The sequence below is a fragment of the Gorilla gorilla genome, chromosome 15, assembly GCF_029281585.2.
Source record: "Gorilla gorilla gorilla isolate KB3781 chromosome 15, NHGRI_mGorGor1-v2.1_pri, whole genome shotgun sequence".
Lineage (NCBI taxonomy): Eukaryota > Metazoa > Chordata > Mammalia > Primates > Hominidae > Gorilla > Gorilla gorilla.
In genome coordinates this window covers 98,094,245-98,121,296 of record NC_073239.2, presented here as the reverse complement: position 1 = coordinate 98,121,296, position 27,052 = coordinate 98,094,245, and the positions used below count along the sequence as shown (strand labels likewise).

At 37.6% G+C, this 27,052-nt stretch overlaps 1 protein-coding gene and 1 non-coding gene across 2 annotated transcripts in view; both read left to right on the top strand.

Moving 5' to 3' along the window:
• LOC101127591 (stonin-2) overlaps window positions 1–27,052 on the top strand; it is a 260,143-nt gene that overhangs the window by 217,191 nt on the left and 15,900 nt on the right. The window contains exons 16-22 of the mRNA XM_063698159.1: window positions 1,925–2,026; window positions 5,251–5,289; window positions 14,274–14,478; window positions 16,732–16,796; window positions 20,915–20,990; window positions 22,154–22,287; window positions 25,564–25,884. Of these exons, the coding sequence (XP_063554229.1) occupies window positions 1,925–2,026; window positions 5,251–5,289; window positions 14,274–14,478; window positions 16,732–16,796; window positions 20,915–20,990; window positions 22,154–22,287; window positions 25,564–25,884 (942 nt within the window). The remainder of the gene's footprint in view (window positions 1–1,924; window positions 2,027–5,250; window positions 5,290–14,273; window positions 14,479–16,731; window positions 16,797–20,914; window positions 20,991–22,153; window positions 22,288–25,563; window positions 25,885–27,052) is intronic.
• LOC115930710 (small nucleolar RNA SNORA79) lies at window positions 15,550–15,689 on the top strand. Its single transcript, XR_004067325.1, has one exon. It is a non-coding gene; the product is annotated as a small nucleolar RNA SNORA79 (small nucleolar RNA).

The window sequence follows — 27,052 nt, the reverse complement described above, 5'->3', positions numbered from 1 at the left end:
CCTATACATGTCTGGATCTCCAAGCAAATTGGTTTTTAGAGGTAACTGACGTCAGAAACGCCAAAACACCATCTAGTTTACTGAAAAGCATACATATTGTCAATTTGAGATTTATACTCCCAATTTAAAATACATTGCCCTCCTAATGCCTCGAGGAGTCATTATTGGTTAAAAAAAAAGAAGCACTTTATAGAGATACTTTTGTAATTCAGTTAAGTCACTTTAGGCAAGATGATGTCCATAGTCAGATATACTTTTCTTATATATAGAATTAGAATGTTAAAGTAGGGACTATAGAAATGTGCATTTTACAGATGAATAAACTTCAAGAGGCAGATTTGGCAAAATAAAGCAGGTTAGTGAGTGAACAGTAAAGCAAGAACCCGGATATTTGAATTGGTTTTCTTGTAATGAGAAGGATTAAATAGTATTTAATGGTTGAGGTAAATTGTATTGACAAACTCATTTGTATTTGTTTGTTTTCTGAGACAGGGTCTGGGCCTGTCACCCAGGCTGGAGGGCAGTGGTGCAATCTTGGCTCACTGCACCCTCTCCCTCCTGAGCTCAAGCCATCCTCCCACCTCAGCCTCCCAAGCAGCTGGGACTACAGGCACGTGCCACCACTCCTGGCTAATTTTTTGTGGAGATTGGGTTTCACCATGTTACCCAGGCTGGTCTTGAACTCTTGAGCTCAAGCGATCCTCCCAAAATGCTGGCATTACAGGTCATTGCACCTGGCCTCGTTATTTGTAGTTTTGACAAGGCAAGGACACATTTTCTTAGCAGTTCCCCTGTGATCACAGTGTTGCTGATAGAGATGGTAGTGAAACACATATTTCTGTTTGAAGTTTGCCTATGAGAACAAACATTTGGTTTTATTTGATAGCGATTAACTTTAACCTTAAGCAAGGTATGAAACACAAGTAATGAGAAAACATCTAAAAAGCTTGTTAACCACAACCCTCTGATGATAGGTAGGATTTATAACCAGGCAACTCTAGTTTTGTCAAGGCAGCTCTAGTTTTGTCATCTGACATGACTTCCTTTTGTCTAACAGGTTAAAAATAGGATGTGGGGGAAAAAATAGGTTGTGGATTGGGCTAATTGTTCTATCTCCCACTTTGTAGTTTTTAAAAAATATTTTATACTTTTTGAAAGTTCTTTCACATCTATTCTCATTTTACTCATTTTACCATTCAACCTTCTAGAAGCCAGCTTCTTTACTTCCCGCTCTCCTCCAAGTAATATCAACGGTGCTAATTGTAATAATAATAGTAAACATTTAGAGGGTTCATGTTCATTATAATGTTTCATAGCATTACCTGGGCAGTAGTAGAGGAGAAATCCTGGGAAGGAAATCAGTATACCTTGTTCCTTGGGACCTTAAGACCTGTCATTGTGAGTGTATGAGTAGTTTAATGGTACAGCTTGAAAGTACAGACTGGGTCACACAACAGAAGTTAGGTGATTTTTAAGCCTGAATGTTCATTAGGTTGCAGATTATTACCAGGCAGATGACTCCCGGACATAAGATTCTCCAAAGTCTAAGATATAGTGGTGAGGTAGTAAGACATACAACAGAGTTCAAACCAAGCATGGAATAGTAGAAGCCAGACATAAGCAACCCGTAAAGCTATTATTGAACATTACATTAGATATTTTGACTACAACATAGGAAATTATAATTGGAAATTGTATGGACCTTGTAGTCATAGGGACCTTCTGTTTATGAATTGCATTAATCTTAAAATTTTTATTAAAGTGTGCAGTCATCAAATCCAGTTTATGGCAAATGATGGTGGTCGTATCTTTAAAGTCATATATAGATAGTTGGCAAAATGACTATTCGTTTTGAATTTGTGAAAACCTGTTATACATTATAACCTGTGAAAAACTTTTTCAAGTCTTTTATTTTTCTTTAAAGCCTAAATTATACAGATCTGTGATTGAAGATGTCATTAATGATGTGAGAGACATCTTTCTGGATGATGGAGTGGATGAACAAGTACTGATGGAACTAAAAACTGTGAGTTTGTCTTTTTTTAAAAATATTCCTACTTTTCCCCCCCAAAACATTTTCTTTAGCCGGAGATGAATCTGTAATTTTTCTATAGGATGAAGGTATAGTTGAGTGAAGTGTGCTGGTTTTAAATCCCAACTCTGCCATGCATTCTTCCTCTGACCTTAGGCAAGCTACATTTATATTTCAGTTTTCTTGTATGTAAGATGGAAATTGGTAGTACTTAACTTATAGGTTTGTTTTGAGGATTAAATGGAATAACCGTATAAAATCTTAGCACAATGCTTGATAGTAGCATTAGCAGTTATTATTGGATAGTTAACATTCTACATTTTATGGTCTAATTACTTGACATGTCTGGAAGAATTTTCTTGCTTTCTTTTTTCTTTTTTTATTTTTGAGACAGGGTCGGGCTCTGTCACCCAGGCTGGAGTGCAGTGGCACAATCTGGACTTACTGCAACCTCTGCCTCCCAGGCTCAAACCATCCTCCCACCTCTGAGACTACAGGCACATGCCAGCATGCCTGGCTAATTTTTGTATTTTTGGTAGAGATGGTTTTCACCATGTTGTCAAGGCTGCTTTCGAACTCCTGGCTGCAAGTGATCCTCCCGCCTGGGCCTCCCAAAGTGATAGGATTATGGGTGTGAGCCACAGCGCCCAGCCTTAATCTTATCTTTTTTTAATGGTCTTAATGTACCTGTATTATAAAGTGTGTTTTAAGTTGTAGGGATTAAGTGCTTGATAAAAGAATTTTAGGTTCTTGAAGTAGACCCTTTATGTAGGCCAAATGTTTTAAATATATTTTACATTAAGAGCTGGTTTTCTGTATCTTGGATTCAAGTGGAAATATTAAGATTTTTTTTATTAGCAGTTGTGTTTTCCTTGCATTGTAATGACTCATGAAATTGTGGAATATTTTTGCCCTGTTGATTAGAATAGTGGTTCTCAAAGTATAGTTCATGGAGCCCTGGATTCTCCCCAAGGGTTCTTTCAGGGGGTCCACAAGGTTGACTAAATGCTCAAGTCTGGAAAATCATAGTTTGCCCGCCATTCTTTCAAGTAAAAGTTGTATTCTGTGAGAAAAGTGACCAGTTAAATTCACAATTCAAGTGCACAGGTGCTTTTCCTTGAGATAACTGTAAATAAGCAGCAGAAATGCTTTATGTATACTTCTCATTTCTGACGAACTGAATATTAAAAAGATGAGGACTCAATGTTGATATTAAGAAATTTGATTGCTGTTCCGTAATGAAGTGTGTTTACATTTGAAAGATCCATATAATTCACTGAACTTGTATTTTCTGAATATCCAATGCATAATGTTGGAAAATTCATTCAAAATGCAAGATAAATTAATGGACTTTAAAAGTATGAAAAGTTCACAGTTATATGGTTTCATATTCTGCATTGTAACTAACTATTAAGAAACTGTCACTTAAAAGTACCTTTTCTTTTCCCAACTACTTTATTGTAGGAAGGCAGATTTTCTTTGTACACCTCAACCAAAACAAAGCAAAAACAGGGTCAGATACGAGAATCTAGCTATTTTCCTTTAAGTCATTTGTCATTCTCACTCAATTTTATTTACTAAAATATGGCTATTTTCAGAAAAATGTTATTTATGTTAACATATAATGGATCCATTATTTCTAAACAAATTAGTAAAAATTAAAAATTTGTTATAATTTCTATTAGTATAAATATAGGTGGATGTAATTCACATACAGAAAAGCTCTTTGAGGGTCTCAGTAATTTTTTTTTTTTTTTTGAGACGGAGTTTCGCTCTGTCACCCAGGCTGGAGTGCAGTGGTGCTATCTTGGCTCACTGCAAGCTTTGCCTCCCGGGTTCATGCCATTCTCCTGCCTCAGCCTCCCAAGTAGCTGGGACTACAGGCGCCCGCCACGACACCTGGCTAATTTTTTTGTATTTTTAGTAGAGATGGGGTTTCACCGTGTTAGCCAGGATGGTCTCGATCTCCTGACCTTGTGATCCCCCCACCTCAGCCTCCCAAAGTGCTGGGATTACAGACACGAGCCACCGCTTCCGGCCGGGTCTCAGTAATTTGATAAAGCGTCCTGAGATGAAAGAGTTTTAGAACTGCTGGTTTAGAAGTTGATTATTAGGCTCCTTTAAATCTATGTACAAATAAATAATCACAGTTAATAAATGTTAAGGAACATTTGTTGTGGTCTCATTTATCCATTCAGCATAGGTGTGGAGGCTGCAACTTGGCAACCAGTTGCAAATCTCACCTTGATTGCGGTGATGAGGTAGGTCTTGGAGTATTTATTAATAGGTATCTACAGGAAACTTCTCTAGAATTTTCAATAAGAATATTTCTGTGTGAGGAGTTTGAGACCAGCCTGGCCAACATGGTGAAACCCCATCTCTACTAAAAATACAAAAATTAGCTGGGCATGGTGGTGCGTGCCTGTAATCCCAGCTACTGGGGAGGCTGAGGCAGGAGAATGGCTTGAACCCAGGAGGCGGGGGTTGCAGTGAGCCGAGATCATGCCACTACACTGCAGCCTGGGTGACAGAGCAAGACTCCGTCTCAAAAAAAAAAAAAAAAAAACAGAAAAACCCAAAAATATTCCTATGTGAGGTAGGAAGAATATATAGGTGTGAAACAGATGAGCAAATATTTATTTACCTTGAGAAAAATTACAGGTTACTAATAGTGAAGAGTAGGTATCTAAAAATACAAGTGTAAGAGTGCTAATTCCGAGACATGAGTTGGAAGAAGAACAATATAAATTGTTCAAGTAGCATGAAGTAACTGAGGGATGTGAATAATAAGAAAACAAGCTTCTTTTGATTCCTTAGTGTAACGTGGAATGAGTTTTTTGCAATTTATGTTATACTTTTATAATGGTTGTCCTTGTAGTTTTGTGACCTTGTATAGAAGATGCAGCATTTTTAGGTGTAGAAAATCAGTTCTAAAGATGTTAGGTAATTTTCTCTAGGTCAAACTAGTGGTCAGTCTAGATTGTTATCTACTCTCGCTTTTCACAATGAAAATCTGGAGAATTTTCCCTATCGTTAACAGTAGAATCAAGACATTCTCTCGAAGAGAATGAGCTATCTTTGAGACCAAATATTTCCACCTCCATTTTTGTTACATATGACTTTTTTAGTACATATTTTATAGGTAACACACTGATTTTTAGTTTAATGGTTAGTTTTTAATGACAAAAAATGTGACCTACTCAATTTTGAATCCCCAGCTTCTACCACGATGTCTGGGCATATGTGGTTGGCATTCAGTAAGTATTTGATTGAATTGTTTGATAATAGATACGGCACCTGAATCTAACTGAACAAAATAGTGTAATATTCTTGTTGTTTTTAAATGGGCCATACTCTTCTATCTGGGTTGTATTGGAGTTAAAAATAAAACAGTTAGACTAAAATGAGTTTGTTATTTTAATTCTCTGCACTGAATTTCTTCAGGATCTCATTAGAATTTCTAGAATATGCCCTAGATTTAACAGCTGGACAGCCAGCATTGTCCAATAGAACTTTCTGCAGTGATGAAAGTGTTCTGTACCTGTGCTCTTCAGTATGGTAGCCACTAGCCACATGTGCTTATTAAGCACTCAAAATGTGGTTGGTGGAACTGAGGAACTGAATTTTTATTAATCTAAACTTAAATCACTACATATGGCTAGTTGCTGCCATATTGGACTGCTCAGGTTTAGACATTCTTGCTTAATAAAACGAACTTTAATTTCATATTTTATGGTTTAGAAAGCCTGTCATTAGCTCTAGCCCCTCTCCCTACTTTCTGGGGCCATTTTACAAACTTATCAAAAGCTTGTATAAGGCTGTAAAGGAGGCAGTGGTGAATTAGATTGAGAACAAAGATGAATGATGAGAATGCATGTAATTTGAGGGTTAATGAGGTAAGCAGAAAGGGAGATGATAAGAATATTTCAACCCAATCTTTGAGGTTATCTTTTGAAACACTGCAGGCCTACTTTAATGTGTAAACTGTGAGAGGTAGAAAAAACACAATAAAATACAGCCCTGGTTTTCAGTAAATCTACATTCGAATGTAAATGTGTTTTGGATTGGTGAGTGTCTGTGGGTGGGAATGACACTGTAGAAATTCTTTTCAAAGTGAATGATAAAATCAACCTGATTTCTAGATTTTCCAACCTACCTATGTCCAAATGTCAAGTACTGTGGGAGATATAAAACATTTTCTCTCTTTTTAATAAAACAAATGAGAAGATTGCCTCAACTGGAAGTATATCTGAAATTCAGTTTATCTGCCTCTGGTTCAGATTTCTCAACACTGGCATTATTGACATTTTGCACTGGTTAATTCTTTGTTGCAGGGGCTGTCCTATTGATTGTAGGATGTTAGCAGCACAACTGGCCTATGCCCACTAGATGCCAGTAGCACTCTTCAGTTGTAACCAAAAATGTCTCTAGACATTGCCAGATGTCGCTGGGGGCCAAAATCACCTCTGGCTGAGAACCACTATTCTAAATATACTCTAGTTATATATATATAAAGTACTTGATACACTCTAATTATGTGTAAATATTTGGACCATAAGTTGAATAATAATCTACTATTTCATTTCATTTATTCTTAGGGAAAGCTCTGTTTCTACAGCATTATTTCTTGGGAACCCAGAAGTGTAATATATTTTATCCAGGAGCTAGATGTTTTATGAAAGTAGGAGAATCCTTCAGAATTTCTAGCCCACCATGTTGCCAGGTTTAGCCACCTAACCTCTGGGCTTGTGATGTGAGGGGCTGCAGTGAAGGTCTCTGATGTGGCCTGGAGACATTTTCTCCATGGTCTTGGGGATTAACAGTAGGGGAGTGGTAAGGGGATTAACTTGGGGAGCAGTAGGTCTCATCACATTTTATAGATGAGAAAGTAGACTTGGAATGTGCTTTGACAAGGTCGTTTAGCTAATAAATGGTAGAGCCATGAACCTAGCCCTTTTGCCTCTATGTGACATATACAGTACTTAGCAGTAAGCAGGAAGGTAACAGAGTTTTGACTAGATCTTGGGTTGTTGGTGAATGGCACCTGAGATGGTTTCGATGGTCGGTGACCTGCTCTGATAGCAGCAGTCTAGTTTAGAGACTAGGAATTTGGACTAGTACTGGGATTAAAGGGAGGCAAGTGAGGGTCCTGGGGTACAGAATGCAGAGACATTCACTCTCTAGCCCTGACTGGGACATTGAAGTCAGACCACCTGGGTTATATCCCTATTCTGTCTGCCATTAGAGTGATCTTGAATAAGCTACCTAACTTCTTTCTCGTCAGATTCTTTTTCTGTAAAAGGGAGATAATAATGTCTATCTTATAGGATTTTTGTGAAAAAACTAGTTTGTACATGTATTTATAAAGTACACAGAATTTAGTAAGTTTTAGTTATTAGTCTAGTTAACACAATATACAAATGTATACCTGAATCATTTTGGGAACAGAAGATGAATTTTCTCCATGTAATTTCAGATACCTGGCAAAGATTAGTATTCCTGATTGTTTTCAATACTATGTTAGTGGCTGGGTGCGGTGTCTTGGGTGCGGTGTCTCATGCCTGTAATTCCAGCACTTTGGGAGGCCGAGGTGGGCGAATCGCTTGGGATCAGGAGTTTGAGAACAGCCTAGCCAACACGGTGAAACCCCATGTCTACTAAAAATACAAAAATTAGCTGGGCATGGTGGTGCATGCTTATAATCCCAGCTACTGGGGAGGCTGAGGCAGGAGAATTGCTTGAACCCAGGAGGAGGTGGAGGTTGCAGTGAGCCGAGATCGCGCCATTGCACTCCAGCCTGGACAACAAAGTGACACTCCATATCCAAAAAAAACAAAAACAAAAACGTATGTTAGTATGATTACTATTGCCAAAATAGTGTTTCATTGTTTATTTTATTTATTTTATTTTCATCATGTTGGTCAGGCTGGTCTTGAACTCCTGCCCTCGTGATCTGCCCACCTCAGCCTCCCAAAGTGCTGGGTTTACTGGCATGAGCCACCGTGCCTGGCCTCATTGTTTAAACAGTTGATGTCTAATATTTTGATAAATAAAATTAAGATTGTGTGAAAATGGAATTGTGGAGAAACTATAAACATTCAATTAATTTGAACTTTATGGTAATTGGCATTATAAGCTTAATACAAAGTACTAGTATGATACCCTTTTTGTATGTCTTACATTACCTAGAACCAGTATTATAGTACTTGGTAAATAATGATTTTCAGTAGATTACCCGCCTCTCCCAAAGCTGTTGGAAATGTGTGGGGCCATGTTCAACATTTCATGAGGATTTTTGGCATTTATTAGGCAGGAGCCAGGAATGTTGCAATTCCTGCATATTTCTTGTGGGACCATTCTGTATGATAAAGAATTGTCCTGCCCAAAATGTCAGTAGCATCCTTATATAGGAACAGTATTCTAGAAGACAATAGTTTTGTTTTCCCTTCTTTGAAATTAGATCCTGAATAAGACAGTTGCTGCCCAGAAGATGTTCATACTTTGGTAGAAATGGTAGACTTTGTGTGGTAAGTACAAAATAGAAATGTCTTTTATGCATGGAGGCAGTGAGTGATGGCTTTTCTTTGAGGCTGTTGAGACTTTGACATTTGTCTTGTATAGGGAATTGTGGGAGAAAACTGCTGATCGTAAGGAATAGTCTATTAAGGTTACGTATGCTATATTCAGGGACCTCCAAGTAATTTGGTACTGTGAGAAAATAGAGTACAAATTATAGTAGCAGTTGGTGTATGGTAACATGCTATACTAAGGAGCTTGGTCTTTAGTGTGAGGATTATCTGGGGTACTAGTTAAAATGCAGATTTTTGGATTTTCCAGAGAGTCTGGCTCGATAGGGTAGTAAAATGAGACCTAGGAATCTTTTGCAAATAAGTATTCCAGGTTGTTAGATGGTGTATTAGTTCATTTTTACACTGCTAATAAAGACGTATACACACTGCTGATAAAGACATACCCGAAACTGGAAACAAAAAAAGGTTTAATTGGACTTACAGTTCCACATGGCTGGGGAGGCCTCAGAATCATAGTGGGAAGTGAAAGGCTCTTCTTACTTGGCAGTGGCAAGAGAAAATGAGGAAGAAGCAAAAGCGGAAACCCCTGATAAACCCATCAGATCTCGTGAGACTTATTCACTATCACAAGAATAGTATTGGAAAGACTGGGCCCTATGATTCAGTTACCTCCCGCTGTGTCCCTCCCACAACATGTGGGAATTCTGGGAGATACAATTCAAGTCGAGATTTTGGTGGGGACACAGCCAAACAATATCATTCTGTCTCTGGCCCTCCAAATCTCATGTCCTCATATTTCAAAACCAGTCATACCTTCCCAGCAGTCCCCCAAAGTCTTAACTCATCTCAGCATTAACACAAATGTCCACAGTCCAGAGTCTCATCTGAGACAAGGCAAGTCCCTTCTGCCTATGAGCCTGTAAAATCAAAAGCAAGCTAGTTACTTCCTAGATACAATGGGGGTACAGTTATTAGGTAAATAAAGCTGTTCCAAATGGGAGAAATTGGCCAAAACAAAGGGGTTACAGGGCCCATACAAGTCCGAAATCCAGCGGGGCAGTCTTACGTTAAAACTCCAAAGTGATCTCCTTTGACTCCAGGTCTCATATCTAGTTCATGCTGATGCAAGAGGTGGGTTCCCATGGTCTTAGGCAGCTCCACCCCGTGGCTTTGCAGGGTACAGTCTTGCTTCCAGCTGCTTTCACGGGCTGCTTCCAGCTGCACTCACTGGCATTGAGTGCGGCTTTTCCAGGAGCACAGTGCAAGCTGTTGGTGGGTCTGCCATTCTGGGATCTAGAGGACTGTGGCCCTCTTCTCACAGCTCCACTGGGCACTGCCCCAGTAGGGACTCTGTGTAAGGGCTTTGACCCCACGTTTCTCTTCTGCACTGCCCTAGCAGAGGTTCTCCATGAGGGCTCTGCCTCTGCAGTAGCAGACTTTTGCTTGGGCATCCAGGCATTTCCATATATCTTCTGAAATCTAGGTAGAAGTTCCCAAACCTCAGTTCTTGACTTCTGTGCACCTGCAGGCTCAACACCACAGGAACGCTGCCAAGGTTTGGGGCTTCCACCTTCTGAAGCCACAGCCTGAGCTCTATGTTGGCCCCTTTCAGCTGGAGTGGCTGGGACACAGGGCACCAAGTCCCTAGGCTGCACACAGCATGGGGACCCTGGGCCTGGCCCCTGAAACCACTTTTTCCTCCTGGGTCTCTGGGCTTGTGATTGGAGGGGCTGCAGTGAAGGTCTCTGATGTGGCCTGGAGACATTTTCCCCATGGTCTTGGAGATTAACATTAGGCTTCTTGCTACTTATGCAAATTTCTCCAGCCAGCTTGAATTTCTCCTCAAAAAATGGCTTTTTCTTTTCCACAGCATTGTCAGGCTGCAAATTTTCTGAACTTCTATGCTTTGTTTCCCTTTTAAAACGGAATGCTTTTAATAGCACCCAAGTCACCTTTTGAATGCTTTTCTGCTTAGAAATTTCTTCTGCCAGTTAGCCTAAATCATCTCTCAAGTTCAAAGTTCCACAAATCTCTAGGGCAGGGGCAAAATGCCGCCAGTCTCTTTGCTAACACATAACAAGGGTCACCTTTGCTTCACTTCCTAATAAGTTCCTCATCGCCATCTGAGACCACCTCAGCCTGGACCTTATTGTTCATATCACTATCAGCATTTTCGTCAAAGCCATTCAACAAGTCTCTAGGAAGTTCCAAACTTTCCCACATTTTCCTGTTTTCTTCTGAGCTCCCCAAACCGTTCCAACCTCTGCCTGTTACACAGTTCCAAAGTCGCTTCCATATTTTCAGGTATTTTTTTCAGCAATGCCCCGACTCTACTGGTACCAGTTTACTATATTAGTTTGTTTTCACGCTGCTGGTAAAGACATACCCAAAACTGGGAACAAAAAGAGGTTTAATTGGACTTACAGTTCCACATGGCTGGGGAGGCCTCAAAATCATGGCGGTAGGTGAAAGGCTCTTCTTACGTGTTGGCAGCAAGAGAAAATGAGGAACAAGCAAAAGCGAAAACACCTGATAAACCCATCAGATCTCCTGAGAATAGCGTGGGAAAGACCGGCCCCCATGGTTCAATTACATGTCCCTTCCACAGCACATGGGAATTCTGGGAGATACAATTCAAGTTGAGATTTTGGTGGGAACACAGCCAAACCATATCAGGTAGGTAGGTAGGTAGGTAGATAGATAGATATATTAATTACTTTGCTGTGGTTCCAGTTTTTAAGTAGAGGATATCATATTTATAAATTTAAAAAAATTCGCCTTGATAACAGTGTAGAACAGTGTTTCTCAAACTTCTTGACTAGGACCCTCCTTAAGAATTAATAGTATTTAACATTTTGAATAAATATATGGGCAAGTGTATGTGTGTATAACAAAAATCTGCAAAAGTTTTTTCTCAGTGCAGTACAGTCTGATTTTTTCTCAGTTCTATTTTGTTTACAAAAAACATTCTTAGGGGAGAGAGGGAGGGAGAAGGGGAAAGAGAGGGACGGAGAAGGGGAGGGAAGGAGAGAGAAAGGAAAGGGAGAGAAGGAGAGAGGGCTACAAAGAAAATTCTAAATTGACTATGAATCACTAGTGGGTTGCAGTCCTCAGTTTGAAAAACATCGGTCTAGATTTTAAAGCGGTTCTCACTTTAGCATACATCAGAATAACCTGAATAACCCCCAGAGCTGCTGATTCAGTAGTTTTAACAAGTACCCAGGTGATGCTGATGTTGGGTCTAGAACCGCATTTTGAGGATCACTGATTTATAGAGGATAGATTGGAAGGGCAAGTGTCCGCTGGAATGTCTGCTCTGTAAGGTCGAGCATTTTTCTCAGGTTTGTTCACTGTATCTTCTCAATGCCTGTAACAGTGTTTGGCATATAGGACATAATTATTTGTGGACTGTATGACTTGATGCAGGAAACTCAAGAGTTGAGTCACTACATTACTACTGTTTGCAGTACTGCTGGGCAGAAAGGACCAGGGCCATGTCATAGAGATGCATTGGAACACTGAATCAGAATAGACAATAATGGTGGGCTGTTGGGGTAGATTCTGACTCCTAGGTCGTTTACATGGGAGTCTAGGTGAGTCATGGTGCCCAGTACTTAGCCACACATGATGTGTATTCATTGATGTTTACCATTATCATAGGAGCTTCGTAGAAGTGATGGGTCGAGATTGCTATGGGTAAACCAGTTGGAGGTGGTAAAAGTGAAGCATAAAATTTAGAAAATTATGATTTCAAAAACTTTTTAAACAAAACATTAATAAGACTTTTTTTCACCTTGATTTTTGGCTCACAAGAAACAGGCTTTGTTTTGTTTTGGAAGAGAGGAGAAGATGTAGAAGGTTTGGGTGATAACAGAGTGTTTGGAAGCCTTACTATATATAATACATTAGTCATAATGTGTTTTATTTAGCATGTGAGTGTCTATTTTGATGGTGCGCTATTCTAGATGCCTACTTTACAGAGATGAATCAGACACAACATGGGATCTCAGAAAGTAGTGCTTGTTACTACGGGAAGAAGCACTGTCTTTCGCCTGGGATTAGCAGAGACTTAAATTTATTCACTGGAAGTGAGTTTAGAAGTAATCTTATTCAGTTGGTTCCCCTTTTGGGTGAAGGAGATGCCTAAGAAAGATAAATGATTAGGTTACATAAATGGCCAAACCAGGACTAACTGGGTTCCTGACTTCTGGTGTAAGGCTCTGTTAAACAATTAATGCCACCACCACTGCCACCAATAATAATACATTTTGATCACCAACTTTATGTAACACTGATAATTGTTTTACATAGATATGTCATTTAATCCTCTCAACAACCAGTGAGATAGATCTTGTTACCATCTCTCTGAGAATAGACTTCAGGTAAGTCTAAATACTGGTCCTGCCAGTAGAATTCCCTAGGAAATTGATCTTAACATTTGCTTTCTCAGTAAGCCATTAGAGATTTAGTGGAACTGTTACTGGCATCATGACAACAAATCTAGAATGTCTGGAATGATTGGAAGGGTCAGAAGATTATAAAAAATCTCTATGAGTATGACCAGGCATGGTGGCTCATGCCTATAATCTCAGCTCTTTGGGAGGCCAAGGCGAGCAGATTGATTGAGCCCAGGAGTTTGAGACCAGCCTGGGCAACATAGTGAGATCTTGTCTCTATTTCTTAAATTAAAAAAAAAAATAAAAAAATAAAGAAACTCTCTGTGAGTATGGCAAAGGGAAGTTCTTGAAGGATCTGATAGAAGCTTCAGGTCAGTTAGGCAATATGCCAAGAGCAAATCCTGGAGGAGAAGACAAAGTATGTGTAGATCCTTGTGTACAGAATGACCAAATGAAGTTTTATCTGTATTTTCAGGGAATAGTTTGTGACTTTTTGGCCAGTTTCTTAAAAGATAAAGGCTCTAGATTGAACACTAAACCTGGTAGAGAGGAAATGTGTTAGGTAGAAGAATGAAATCGTTGCACATGTTTTCTTTTCTTTCTTTTTGTCCATTATGATTTTTCCCGTCATAGAACCTAAGGTGAAATGAGAAAATAGAAATGGCTAAACAGAAAAGGATTGCCAATTGGCGTAATGGAAGAAGGAAGGACATGTCAAGAAGTGTGGAGAGTTGGGATAACTACTAAGACCTTCGGGCATTGCCGGTTCTTTTACTTTATGTAGGATTGGACAGATGGAAAGTTAGGCTTTTCTTCTTTGGGGGATTGCATCTATGTTTCTCACTGTTGTAAATGAATTTATGTTTTGTATGTTATTTAAGAATTTATGTTTTATATGTTGAAGCAGAAAATTTTGTATTTTGTATTTTTATAAGGAAAAAGTTCCATATAAAAATAGTTTAGTAATGGTTTTGCTATTATAAAGGATAATCTTTGATTACTAAAGAAGTTGCTTGTATGAAACTCATCGCTTAATACTAACTGCTGATTAAGGAATTACTATAGAAAGTTCATTGGAAGATTAAAAAAGAAACAAAATCTCCAGTACTCTGATGTGGCAAAAATGAGGTTTGATACTTTAAAATTTTGTTTTTGCTATTGTTTCACTTGGGTTAGAATTATAGATTTGTTGTATTTCTGTGTCTGTATCAGTTTTTAAAATGGAATAACTTTATAAAGAGATTAATAAAACTGTTGTGTTCATCTGTCCAGAGTTATTTTTCACTTAGAAATCTTTAATGTTCTTTGCCTTAGTTATGGGAAAACAAACTAATGCAGTCCAGGGCGGTAGATGGATTTCATTCAGAAGAGCAGCAGCTTCTACTGCAAGTTCAACAGCAGCATCAACCCCAGCAGCAGCAGCATCACCACCATCACCATCATCAGCAAGCTCAGCCTCAGCAGACAGTACCTCAGCAAGCGCAGACCCAGCAGGTTCTTATTCCTGCATCACAGCAAGGTGAGACTGGATTTGTTTTCCTACTTATGACTTGGAAATGAAGTTTGTCATTATGAAAGAAGAGAAATATTCTGCATTTTTTGGATCTTGTCTTTTAAGGGGCGCATGGAGAACCTAAAAATAAACAAACAAAAACCCCTCTGTTGATTTCGGGCTTTTTTCCCCCTTTCTCTTGGCTGAGGGATGTGTATGTAAATGTATATAAATTTGTATAAAATGTAGGTTGTATGTGTAGAGTAATGGTAGACAAGTAATTTACTAATTGAAAGCCTAAGATATTCAGAGAAGTTATATTAATATTTTATTTTGAAAAGGCTATATAGTGATGGATTCCCTAAGTTAAATCTAAAAGGTTTATTTACTAAGGGCTTTATTATTTTATATGGTAAAATAGTTATTTGCTTTCTCCATAAAACATGTTCTTTCAAAGACATGTTTCAGATTAATTTTTAAAATATATCTTACATTCTGGAGTTTTTTGTATACTTTGGCAATCTGAAAATTCAGCTCCATAGGAATTTATGTAAGCCTAAATGGACTGAATTAGATTTATTTTAAGTTAAGAGTGGATCTATAACATATCTTAATTTATATTACTTGGATTAAAGCTAAGAAAAAGCAAATATTCATAGACTGTGTCCATAGTGCCTTGTACTCTGCAAGTCATTTTATAGATACTGTTTCACTGGCATCTTATAAGGGCTTTGTAAAATAGCCCTTGGCTCAGTTTCACAGCTGAGGAAAATCTGAGCCCAGAAAAGGCTAAGAAACTTGATCTGTATTTTCTCTCATGACAAACATCTATTCAGTTATAAAACTTCCTGAGCATTCTAATTCAGTGCATCTGCTTTTATGGGAGAGGACACTAGAAGTAAATGAAAAGTTCATTTTAGTATCATTTAGTTACTCATTTGCCTCATTTGACAGTATATATATGTGTCTTAAAATTGGTAATGACACACAGTAGAGGAGTCTATTTGGGTTATTTTACTGTTGATACCTAGTGGTACTTTTCATACCTAATTTTAATGTGTACTTTGTATCAAATAATTTTATCCTTTTATTCTTTTTTGATGACTGTTCTTCCTGTTGCCTTCAGACCTGGCATTAGGATTTTAGGTCATCATAAATTAAAATTTGATTTTCTTCACTCAGAGAATATTAGGATAATGGAGTTATCTGTTCTCTGAAATTTGCGGAATCAAACATTTAATTCCTTTTACGCTTAAGTAACATTGCCATTATTTCTGATTTGTATTTTTTCCGACTTGGGCCGGTTTACCACTCTTCAGGCAACCTGGTGGTCCCCTGCTTTTAGGAGGCCACCATATTGATGCCGAACTTATTTGGACACCTGATCAGCATAGCACACTACAGCCCAGAACTCCTGGGCTCAAGTGATCCTCCCACCTCAGCCTCCTGAGTTGCTGGGACGACAGGCATGCATCCCCGCACCTGGCTGATTTGTATTTTTTAAACAGCTGATGAAAGTAGCATGAGTCTGTCAGCTGTCATATTTGCAAGAAAAGGACTATGTAGATTTCAAAAACTAGTCACAACTTTTTGAGCTTACTTTTATTGGATTAGTAACTCATTGCAACAGTGGTATCATTGTATCAGTAAAACAGTTAACCTTGAGTTAAGACAAAATTATGTTTGAAAATGTCCAGTTTACTTAAGAATGCATAGAACTATGTATGTTTAGATGTTAAGGTAACTCACTACTTCATGTTCCTAAATTCCCTTGCATCCTTAGGAATTGCCACTTAATTTTTTTTTTTTTTTTTGAGATGGAACCTTGTCACCCATGTTAGAGTGCAGTGGCGCGATCTCAGCTCACTGCAACCTCCAGTTCCCGAGTTCAAGTGATTCTCATGCCTCAGCCTGACACCCAACTAATTTTTTTGTATTTTTAGTAGAGATGGGGTTTCACCATATTGGCCAGTCTGGTCTCGAACTCCTGACCTCAAGTGATCCACCCGTCTTGGCCTCCCAAAGTGCTGTGATTACAGGTGTGAGCCACCACGCCTGGGCTTAAATATTTTTTAATGTTTTCTAGTATAGGGTGGGTATATCACAGCTGTTATTTGCCATATAAATTTATAATGTCCTGAGATGAAATGATTGAAAGCATTTGAGTGCAGAAAACATGGAAAGCATGAAAAAAGTTTTCATCATTGTATGTAAAGGGTTCTTGTGATTATAAAATAGTCTCATGGTTCCTTGTTTGCATGTTCGCTTGTTTTTTTGTAGCCACAGCACCACAAGTTATTGTTCCGGATTCTAAGTTGATACAGCATATGAATGCATCAAACATGGTAAGACTCAGAATGTAGCAGTTTGATTGGCTGTACTTAATTCTAACCCACATTGTAATTATGCCTATATATGTCCTATATTAACAACTTGAAGTTTATTGAAGACTCAAGCAAAACAGCTGTTTTAGTTTCCTGAATATTGGATCTGAAGTTTAGCTTGGTACCTAGACATTAAGGTTCATAAAATTACGGAATTGTTTAAGAATACCAAAAGAATGGTGCTTTGTGAGAGTTATTCCATTCCCTACTATTTCCAAAAAAGTTTTAGGGTACCTACCAAGTTTATAATGCCAAGTATGGTTCTGTTTCAGGAGACCTAGTAATTGCAAGAGGGTGGGAAGGCTAAGAATTGTGAACTTTTAAAAAATGAAGATAGACTGGATAGTTCAGTATAACTATTTTTAAAATAAAGCATTTAAAAATATTACTCTGACTTAACCATAGTATAGTCTAATAAGTCATTATAGTGTGTAAATTACCACAGAATACATTTTAACCAGCTGAGTTACATTAGAATTTTTATATTTCTGAGGACTATCCACTAAACTTTACAAGTCCTCACTCATATTTTCAAATTACATTTCAGACATATAATATTTCTCAACAAATGTAGTATAGGTTAACTGTAAACTTGAAAGAACCTCTTCAGATCCTTAGAAAATCTTTACCTATATCCTTGAAGTTGTTTTTTGTTTTTTTTTTTTTTTTTTGGATAAAACATTAAAATATAGTCAGATTAGAGTAGTTCAATACTTCCTTATAAATGGTTTTTCTTTATTCTGTTTAAAATATACAGACTGTTGATTTCATTGAGTGGTGACTCAGCTCTTACATTTCATTCTTCAGCCAAAACTTTTATTTAAAGGTGAAAGAATCAATATTTGTAAAAAGATCTTTTAACCTATGTAACTAGTTAGTACTAGAAGTGAGATTTTTTTTCCCTCCGTTCAAGTTTTTTTTTTTTTTTTTTTTTTTTTTTGAGATGGAGTCTCACCCTGTCACCCAGGCTGGAGTGCAGTGGCGTGATCTTGGCTAACTGCAACCTCCGCCTCCTAGGTTCAAGTGATCCAACCCCCTCAGCCTCCTGAGTAGCTGGGAGTACAGGTGTATGTCACCACACCTGGCTAATTTTTTTGTACTTTTAGTAGAGACAGGGTTTCACCATGTTGGCCAGGCTGGTCGCCCAACTCCTCACCTCAAGCGATCTGCCCACCTCGGCCTCCCAAAGTGTTAGGATTACAGGCGTGAGCCACCACGCCCAGCCTCCAGTTTTTTTTTAAACCAAAAAGCAGTGTATGAAAAGATCAGTTCTACTTTGTGAGTGATACTGAATCACAAAGTTCATTTGTGGTTTATAAGCCAGATAAGAAGGGCTTATCCACTAGACAGATGACTTCCTCCTACACATTACCAGCCTCACAAATTCATACTGTGGCAGAATTGAAAGTTTCTACATGATAGTAGAAATTGCAGTTTTTAAATTCACAAATATCGAGGATCTCTGTACTTGTAGTTGCAGTTTCTAGAATCTTTTCGTTTACATGAAAATAAAAAATTTCATGCCTGTTATTTCTCACAAGATTTTTTATTGGAAAAAACTCCATTTTAAGTCTAAGGCCCCAATTTTTTTTTAACCTCCACCCTTAAAAAAAAAAAAAAGTCTCACTATATGTTGCTTATTGTAGTTGATGTTATTAAGACTGTATCCTAGGGAATAACTCACATTATTTTAAAACAAATTTTGGCAGAGTCTCTTGTGGTAGGCCCCTCTAAAAGAATTTTAAATGTTGTGGAAGAGAATTTTGAATTAATAAGTTATTTCTGGGATAAAAATTAGTGGTCCATCTCTTACTTACTGGTTAAGTCTCCTTTATTCTAAAGAGCATATGTATTTAAACAAATCATAGGTCAGTTACTCAGGAAAATTGATTTAACATTTCTGTATATTTTACATTTTGCTTTGTTGTTTTTAGTCAGTGTTTCCTTCATGTATTTCTGAACATAATCAGTATAGGCTCTGTACCAATAAAAGTGTTTCAGGTTTTTGTGGGTTTGCATTATTCTGATTCAGAAATAGCAAAAATATATTTGTTCTTTCTAATGGCTCTGTTTGCATTAGAAATGAACTAATCATAAAAACGTGAGATAATATAGTAGAAGGCTATTTCAGGGAACTTCTAGTAAACCATTGTTTTCGGTTCTTTTTTATGAAATGATTGGTCTAATGCATTATTTGTGTTTGGGCTGTTTTGTGGAATACAAGAAGAAATTTTAATAGTTATTAAGTATAAGGTGGTTAGTGTATGGTACATGACTCAGCAAATATATGTTATGCAGCTTGAATTTGTGGAGGGTGTGCAGGTAGTTATTGGGTCATGTATTCTATATAGAAACTACTATGTCAGTTTGCTGGTAGAGGGAGAATTGCTGTCTTTCAAAATATGAATTATAGGCACTTAATATTTCTAAATATTTTTGTTTTTTTCTTTTTAAATATTTCTTAATAGTATGTGGTGGTTAATATTTTCCTTAAACTTAGATAACCTTTAATTTGCTTATATAGACAAGATTTATCTTAAATTGGGTAATTGAGTATCCAACTTAAATACGAATCACCTGGGTGGGCTATAGTTAAATTCCGGAGACACAGTGGGAATTTCAGGCCCAAGATGTAGAAATTACTTAGGTTTGTCAAGTGGCAACAAGTGTATTTTCTTGGAAAGCTATGTACCTAGAGCCCAGACTAGACAGTAGTTGAACTATTAACTCAGTTTAATAATTTTCTAAGTTTGTTGACTTCTCTGACACTAGCATTTCCAAAGCAGTTATTTTTTTTTTTTAAGCTTTTCCAGATATGGGTAGTTCTAAAACTGTATAGGTTAGATTGAATGTATGAATGGTTGGTAGCTAAAGAAGATTGAAAAGAGAGGGAAAAAACTACCAAAATGTGTAGCTATAGTGGGATACAGGAAAATACTTAAAGTGCAGAATAAAAAACCAGAGAATGGCATAATTCTTTGCGGGAGGACAGGAGGAGAAAACTCTCCAGAACTCTCCAGGAAGTCAAGAATTTGTCCTGGATTTAAAGAAATTCATAATATAATCCCGTCTATATCTTTATAACTTAAGTGTCACATACTAACTTCATTTCAAAATGTTGAAACTAAAGTTTGTGACTATTGCCCAGGCTGGAGTGCAGTGGCACAATCTCGGCTCACTGCAACCTCCACCTTCAGGTTCAAGCCATCCTCCCACCTCACCCTCCCAAGTAGCTGGGACTACAGGTGTGCACCACCATGCTCAGCTAATTTTTGTATTTTTTGTAGAAATGGGATTTCACCATATTGCCCAGGCTGGTCTCAAACTCCTGAGCTCAAGCGATCTGCCCACGTGGGCCTCCTAAAGTGCTGGGATTACAGGCGTGAGCCAGTCTGCCTGGTGTGACTTTTCTTAAGATTTACAGATTTTTTGTATTAATCTGTTATTAATACATGTTTCACCTAGAATATAATGCCAATATGTCCCTTTTTTCTTTGCTAATATGACATCTTAGAAGAATTGTCAGCTGTACTCCCAGTGAAGTCTTCTGATACAGTGTTCTTTATAGATATCTGTTGATTTTAGTAGAAATTTTAAAAGTTAAGAATTCTAAAAAGTAGATAATTATACTTTTATCTCAAGGAAATGGGGATAAGGAAACAGTGGGAAAGGAAGCAATAATGAAATAGCCATTTCATATATTGTACAGCATTGTTAATGTGGGTATTGTCAAAAAATGTGTAGGTTAGATTGAGTATAGGAAGGCTTGGTACCTTAAAGAAGATTGATGGGACAAGAAGGAAAAAAAACTGCAGTACCTGTGAGATTTACTTAGACTACCTTCTCTAGGGGAAAAAACCCAATTATATTGTTGTATTTAACTGCTTAAAGTAATTTAGTAGGTTGGAGGCTAGGTTGGTCAGTCTTGTACCATTTTATAAAATGGGATTTAGCCTTACTAGATTTTTTAAATTTTGGTATATTCTAAACAAAAAGTTTCATACACTATTAAAATATGCTAGAGAGAAACAGTATTATGTATGTATGTGGTTTTGATATTTTTTCTTTGTTTTCTTCAGAGTGCTGCTGCTACAGCTGCTACCTTAGCACTCCCTGCAGGTGTGACTCCTGTTCAGCAGATATTAACAAATTCAGGTAATTGGGAATGATGGAACCATTTTAAAATGTAATTCAGAAAATTGTACTATCTAGCCCTTAGGTTTTGTCTTCTTTGAAAGACAGAAAATACTAATATTTCTTTTACCATTTGGTTTAGGTTATTAAAATAACTTTATTTGAGGGCTGTAACACATACAACTGTAATTGTTGTTGAGGATACAGTAAAGAAGATGAAAATTGTACTTGAACCTTTGATCTGTGCATGATAACCCTATTATTGAAGTATGATTATATAAAAATGCTTACTTGGTTTTTTACTGAACACATTTAACATGCCAAGTGAGTATTAAACTTATTTGAACTTGATATCAAAGTAATTCCTAGAGCATATTAAGAGCAAATTTATTGTATGCTATTATTATACATAGTATCTCTTCATTGACAAAAGACCAATGTCTAGCTCATGTGTTTTGGCATATTGGTGCTTGAAAAATTTATTTACATGGATTTTAAGTGTCCCCTATAATCTTGATTATATAGTAATTATTTATTTTCTATTCTGTGTATGTTATTTTTGTTAATTTGTAAATTTGTGAAATTAGGGGCTTGTCTTGCTACATATTTTAATAAGATGTAATTTGCTTTTTAATCAATTCAAGATTCTGGGTTATCTAAAGGAACATATTGGGGGAATTTGATTCTGTGTGAATTGTATGACGATGATAACTGGTTCTGTGAACTTTTATTGCTTTTACCAATTTTGAAGCAAAGTTCTTTGGTGCTTTGTTTGGTTCAAGATATTAAATGAGCTTTTTAAGCTTTTGTTCCTTTAAAGCTTTAAAAATGAACAGCTCCCGAAGTGTCTGATCTTACTGCTCTTTCTTTACTCCTAAGGTTAGCAAAGATAATGTAAGCTTTAGTCAAGTCTCATAATCTGTTGTTAAAACCTTGTTGGAAATAGCTGAATGAGGATGTAAATATGAAAAATAAAACATTTTAAGGAATGTATTTGAACATGGCGAGAAGTCAGAGAAGGGGAGGATTATGCATACTGTGTATGAATGACAGCCTTTAATAAAATTGTTAGTTTTCTTGATAATTTCTTGTGCCTTTGGTGGTATGAAATTAAATATGAATTCATTTCTTTTGAGATGGTCACTGCTAAAATGATAACTCGGAATGCATGCTTTTTGCTTTAGGCCAGCTTCTTCAGGTGGTCAGAGCAGCCAATGGCGCCCAATATATCTTTCAGCCTCAGCAGTCAGTGGTTCTACAACAACAGGTTATACCACAAATGCAGCCTGGTGGAGTACAAGCTCCTGTTATACAGCAGGTAAAATAATAATCTATTATGATCAGTATGGGGTTCTGTTTTATTCTGTATGTATTCCCTGGGTAGTTTCCCTCTCCTTATATGCACAAAGGACTCTTTTTCAGTGCTACAGACCCAGTTGTTTCAAATTTCTCCTGTATACAGCTTAACTTAGATTCAGCATGTATTAAACATGTATTAAACAATTACTGTTGTCTCTGCCCATCCTTCATCATCCCCTCGAAGGTGGCAGCACTCTCCTTCCAGCTTCCTAAGCTGGTCATTCAGCCTTTATTCAATAAGCAGTTACTGAGTCTCGGGGTATTCACAAGGGTCAGGGGATTTAGGAGTGAATGACGCAGACATGACTCTAGTTTTATGATGCTTACTGGAAGTGGGTGTGTAGAATCCTCCCTTTTCCTTACCTCTAATATCCAAGGTATCAAGCCCTACCAATTCTTGTTAATAGTTTTTCTTTTCTTTTTTTTTTTTTTTCGAGACAGTGTCTTGCTTTTTCACCTAGGCTGGAGTGCAGTGGCGCGATCTCAGCTCACTGCAACCTCTGCTTGCTGGGTTCATGCCATTCTCCTGCCTCAGCCTCCCAAGTAGCTGGGACTACAGGCACCCGCCACCACACTTGGCTAACTTTTGTATTTTTAGTAGAGACGGGGTTTCACCGTGTTAGCTAGGATGGTTTCTATCTCCTTACCTTGTGATCCACTCGCCTCGGCCTCCCAAAGTGCTGGGATTACAGGTGTGAGCCACTGCGCCCGGCCTTTTTTTTTTCTTTAACTGCAGTTTTGCTATGGTTGCAGTCCCTTAATATGTTTGACACTGTTTTTTTCTCAGCCTCTTTTTTCATTTCCTTAGTTCATACTGTCCATGATTTGTCACTAAAATGCTGCATTGTCTTCTTAATGGTTTCTCTGCCTGTCATCTTTTGCCCTCATAACCTGGCTGATTTGTAGTCATCTTTTTTTTTTTTTTTTTTTTTTTTTGAGACAGAGTCTCTCTCTGTCACCTAGGGTGGAGTGCAGTGGCGCAATCTCAGCTCACTGCAACTTCCGCCTCCTGGGTTCAAGCGATTCTCCTGCCTCAGCCTCCTGAGTAGCTGGGATTAGTGGCACGCACCACTGCGCCCAGCTAATTTTTTTATTTTTAATAGAGATAGAGTTTCACCATGTCTAGGTTGGACTTGAACTCCTGACTTCAGGTGATCTGCCTTCTTTTGCCTCCGAAAGTGCTGGGATTATGGGCGTGAGCCACTGTGCCTGGCCTGTCTTTCTAAAACTCCTAAAACTTGTAACAGCTTTTCATTGCCTACTGAGAAGAGCCTAAACAACTCAACATGGTTTATAAAATCTTTTTGTGGATCTTGTTTCTTTGAACTCTCCAGGTTTATTTCTTGCAATGCTCCCAGTTATTTTCTTTAGCTGCATTTACATCAAAATAAACACTTGGATCTACTTGTGTTATATTCTTGTGCTGTGAGCACTAAAATGAAAGAGGAATGGTTATTTTCTTGAGGAACTTATGTACTTGATATGTTTATGTGTCTGTCTCTTTTTTAAATGTCAATAAAATAGTATGATGATAGAGACAAGATCAGAGCAGTACTATTAATCCAGTTTATTTACATCTTTCCAAAATTATGTACTGCTGTCACTTCTGGGTTTCACTTGATGTTACACTTCTCTTAAGAATGCAGTCTGGCAACTCCCTGCACTTCCCCCAAACAAATAGAAAAACCTGGCTAATCTCCTTAAAGCAGCGGTCCCCTAGCTTTTTGACACCAGGGACTGGTTTTTGCGGAAGACAATTTTTCCATGTACTGGGCAGCAGGGATGGTTTTGGGGTGAAACTTTTAATTCAGGTCATCAGGCATAAGGAGTGCACAACCTCCATCCTTGCATGTGCAGTTCACAGTAGGGTTCCTGCTCCTATGAGAATCTCATGCTGCTGCTGATCTGACAGGAAGCAGAGTTCAGGTGGTAATGCTGGCTCATCCACCACTCACCTCCTGCTGTGCAGCCCAGTTTCTAACGGGTTGGGGACCGCTGCCTTTAAGCACAAACAGAAACTACTTACTAATAATATAAGTAATATTTGATCATGCTTTGTCCCCTAAGTTGAATTTGGTACACTCTCTTGTGTTCCCATAACACTGTGTCGTATTTGTACTACATCTTCTGTGTTTTTGAGTTGTTAGTGCTTTGTCTATTGTACCATTTTTTTGTCTTTTGTGTTTGTTACACCATGTGTAAGCATTTTAAAGGAAATACTGTGTCTTATTTTTGCATTCCTTGAACCTAATGGCAAGTAACAAGCATCTAGTCCTCCTCCTTTATTATAATACATATAGTTAATATTTGTTAGTATATATTTTTTCAAGTTGTGGCTTACTTTAGAATCCTAGATGCAGAACCTGGAAAGGAACTTCAGAAATCTGATCTGGTGGTTTTTAGAAAAATAATTAGCTTTTATCTCACACTGAGTCAGAATATTAGGGGTATGGCCAAGGTATCAGTACTTTTTAAGCTGCCAGGTGGTTCATATTTGCAGCCAGGATTGAGAACCATTGAGCCTAGTTTGACAGTGAAACGACAGAGGCCAAGAGGAGTTAAATGACCTGCGTCTGCTGTATTTATGTCTGACTTCAGACAAAAGTAGACCCAGGTTGGCCAGACGTTGTGGCTCACGCATGTAATCCCAGCACTTTGGGAGGCGGGCGGATCATGAGGTCGTGAGTTCGAGACCAGCCTGACCAACATGGTAAAACCCCGTCTCTGCTAAAAATACAAAATTAGCCGGGCATGGTGGCGCGCACCTGTAGTCCCAGCTACTCAGGAGGCTGAGGTGGGAGAATCGCTTGAACCCAGGAGGCAGGGGTTGCAGTGAGCCGAGATCACACCATTGCACTCCAGCCTGGGTGACAGAACGAGACTCCATCTATAAAAAAAAAAAAAAAAGGTAGACCCAGGTTTTCAGATTCTCAGTCCAGTGTTCTTCATGTGAAGGCAGTGTATAACTTTTGGCCTGGTATCTGGCATATACATAGTACTTGCTCAATAAATGAAGCAGTTATGTTTAGAAAATCCTTATTTTCTAGAAATTTGATAAAATAGAAATTTAGTGGGTCACTACACTAGTTAAACTAATTGCTTTTGTACTTTGGTAGTTTTTAACTGTGTATGAAATGTGGCCATTCTGGTGATTCTTAAGCATTTGTTTCTATTTCTGTGTACCATACTTGATCCTCTTAACTAGTTACTGTTATGTGGTTTTCTTTTGCTTTAGGTGCTGGCTCCTCTTCCTGGAGGGATTTCACCACAGACAGGTGTCATCATCCAGCCTCAGCAAATCTTATTTACAGGAAATAAGACTCAAGTTATACCTACGACAGTGGCAGCACCTACACCAGCCCAAGCACAGATAACTGCAACTGGCCAGCAGCAACCGCAGGCCCAGCCTGCTCAAACACAAGCTCCATTGGTCTTACAAGTTGATGGAACTGGGGATACATCATCTGAAGAAGATGAAGATGAAGAAGAAGACTATGATGATGATGAGGAGGAAGACAAAGAGAAAGATGGAGCTGAAGATGGGCAGGTGGAAGAAGTAAGTTTCTAGTAACATACTTAAAATAATCTACTTGATTATTTCCTTTTTTAGTTGGTACAAAACTGATAAATTATATCCTGTTTTTTTCAGAGACTGTTAGGTGCTGTACAACATAAGATTTTAAAGATAAAGTTAGATTGTTTTAACTTTAGTAAGGTTTTTATATTCTGGCTATATTTGTCTTCATAAAATATAACTTTCATATAGCTGGTAATAAAAAATGTATAACAAATTAAATTGTATTAATATGTGTAGTAAAGAGTACAGGTAATTCTAACTCTGGCTTACGCATTTATAACGTGGCTTAAACATAAGACATTGGTAGATAAATAGATGTGGTTAATCTTTTGCTTCAGTAATTTAAAAAGCGTGGCAACATTTGGGGAGAGAGCAAACTCAAGAACCAAATGTCACAAATTTATTAAATATTTAAAACCTTTTGGTCCATGTTCTATACCACTTCCTTAAAAACCTATGTACCCTTAATGTCTGTGTTCTTCTAGAAGCATATAAATATGCCTTTGTTTTCCTCACTATTTCAGCTTAGTTACTAGGCTCCAAAAACTATTTGTCCCACCACAATTTTCACTGTTAATTGCGTTCGTTAGCCTAAAATGCAGTCTTTTTGTTTCTTAGTACAAAGTTCTTCTAAATTATCTAATTTTTTTTCTGAAGAAAACATAGTTTATTATTGAATATTGAATAGACACAAATGAATAGAAATGTTTCAAGATAAAAATCATCCTGGTGCCCACCATCTAGTTAAAATAAAATTCCATTATTTAAAGTGCCTTAGATGCCTTTTCCTAATCCCATCATTCCTAGGCCATCAAAGTACCTTTGCTCATACATTTGTGTTGATTATTAATTGCTTTTATATTTTACCATATATATTTACATTCCTAAATAGCATATTGTTTAGTTTTGCATGTTTACAACGTAAATGAAGTAATTATGTATTCTTCTGCAAGTTGGTTTTTTTCCCTTAAAATGATATTCCTGAGGTTTATCCAAGTTGTTGCATATAGCTATAATTATTTTCATTGCTGAATATACCATAATTTTATTTGTCAATTTTTCTAATCCAGTGGACATCAGGATTGTTTCTTGTTGTTTACTGTTACAAACAGTTATAAAATATTGTAGTGTATGTCTTCTGGGGACA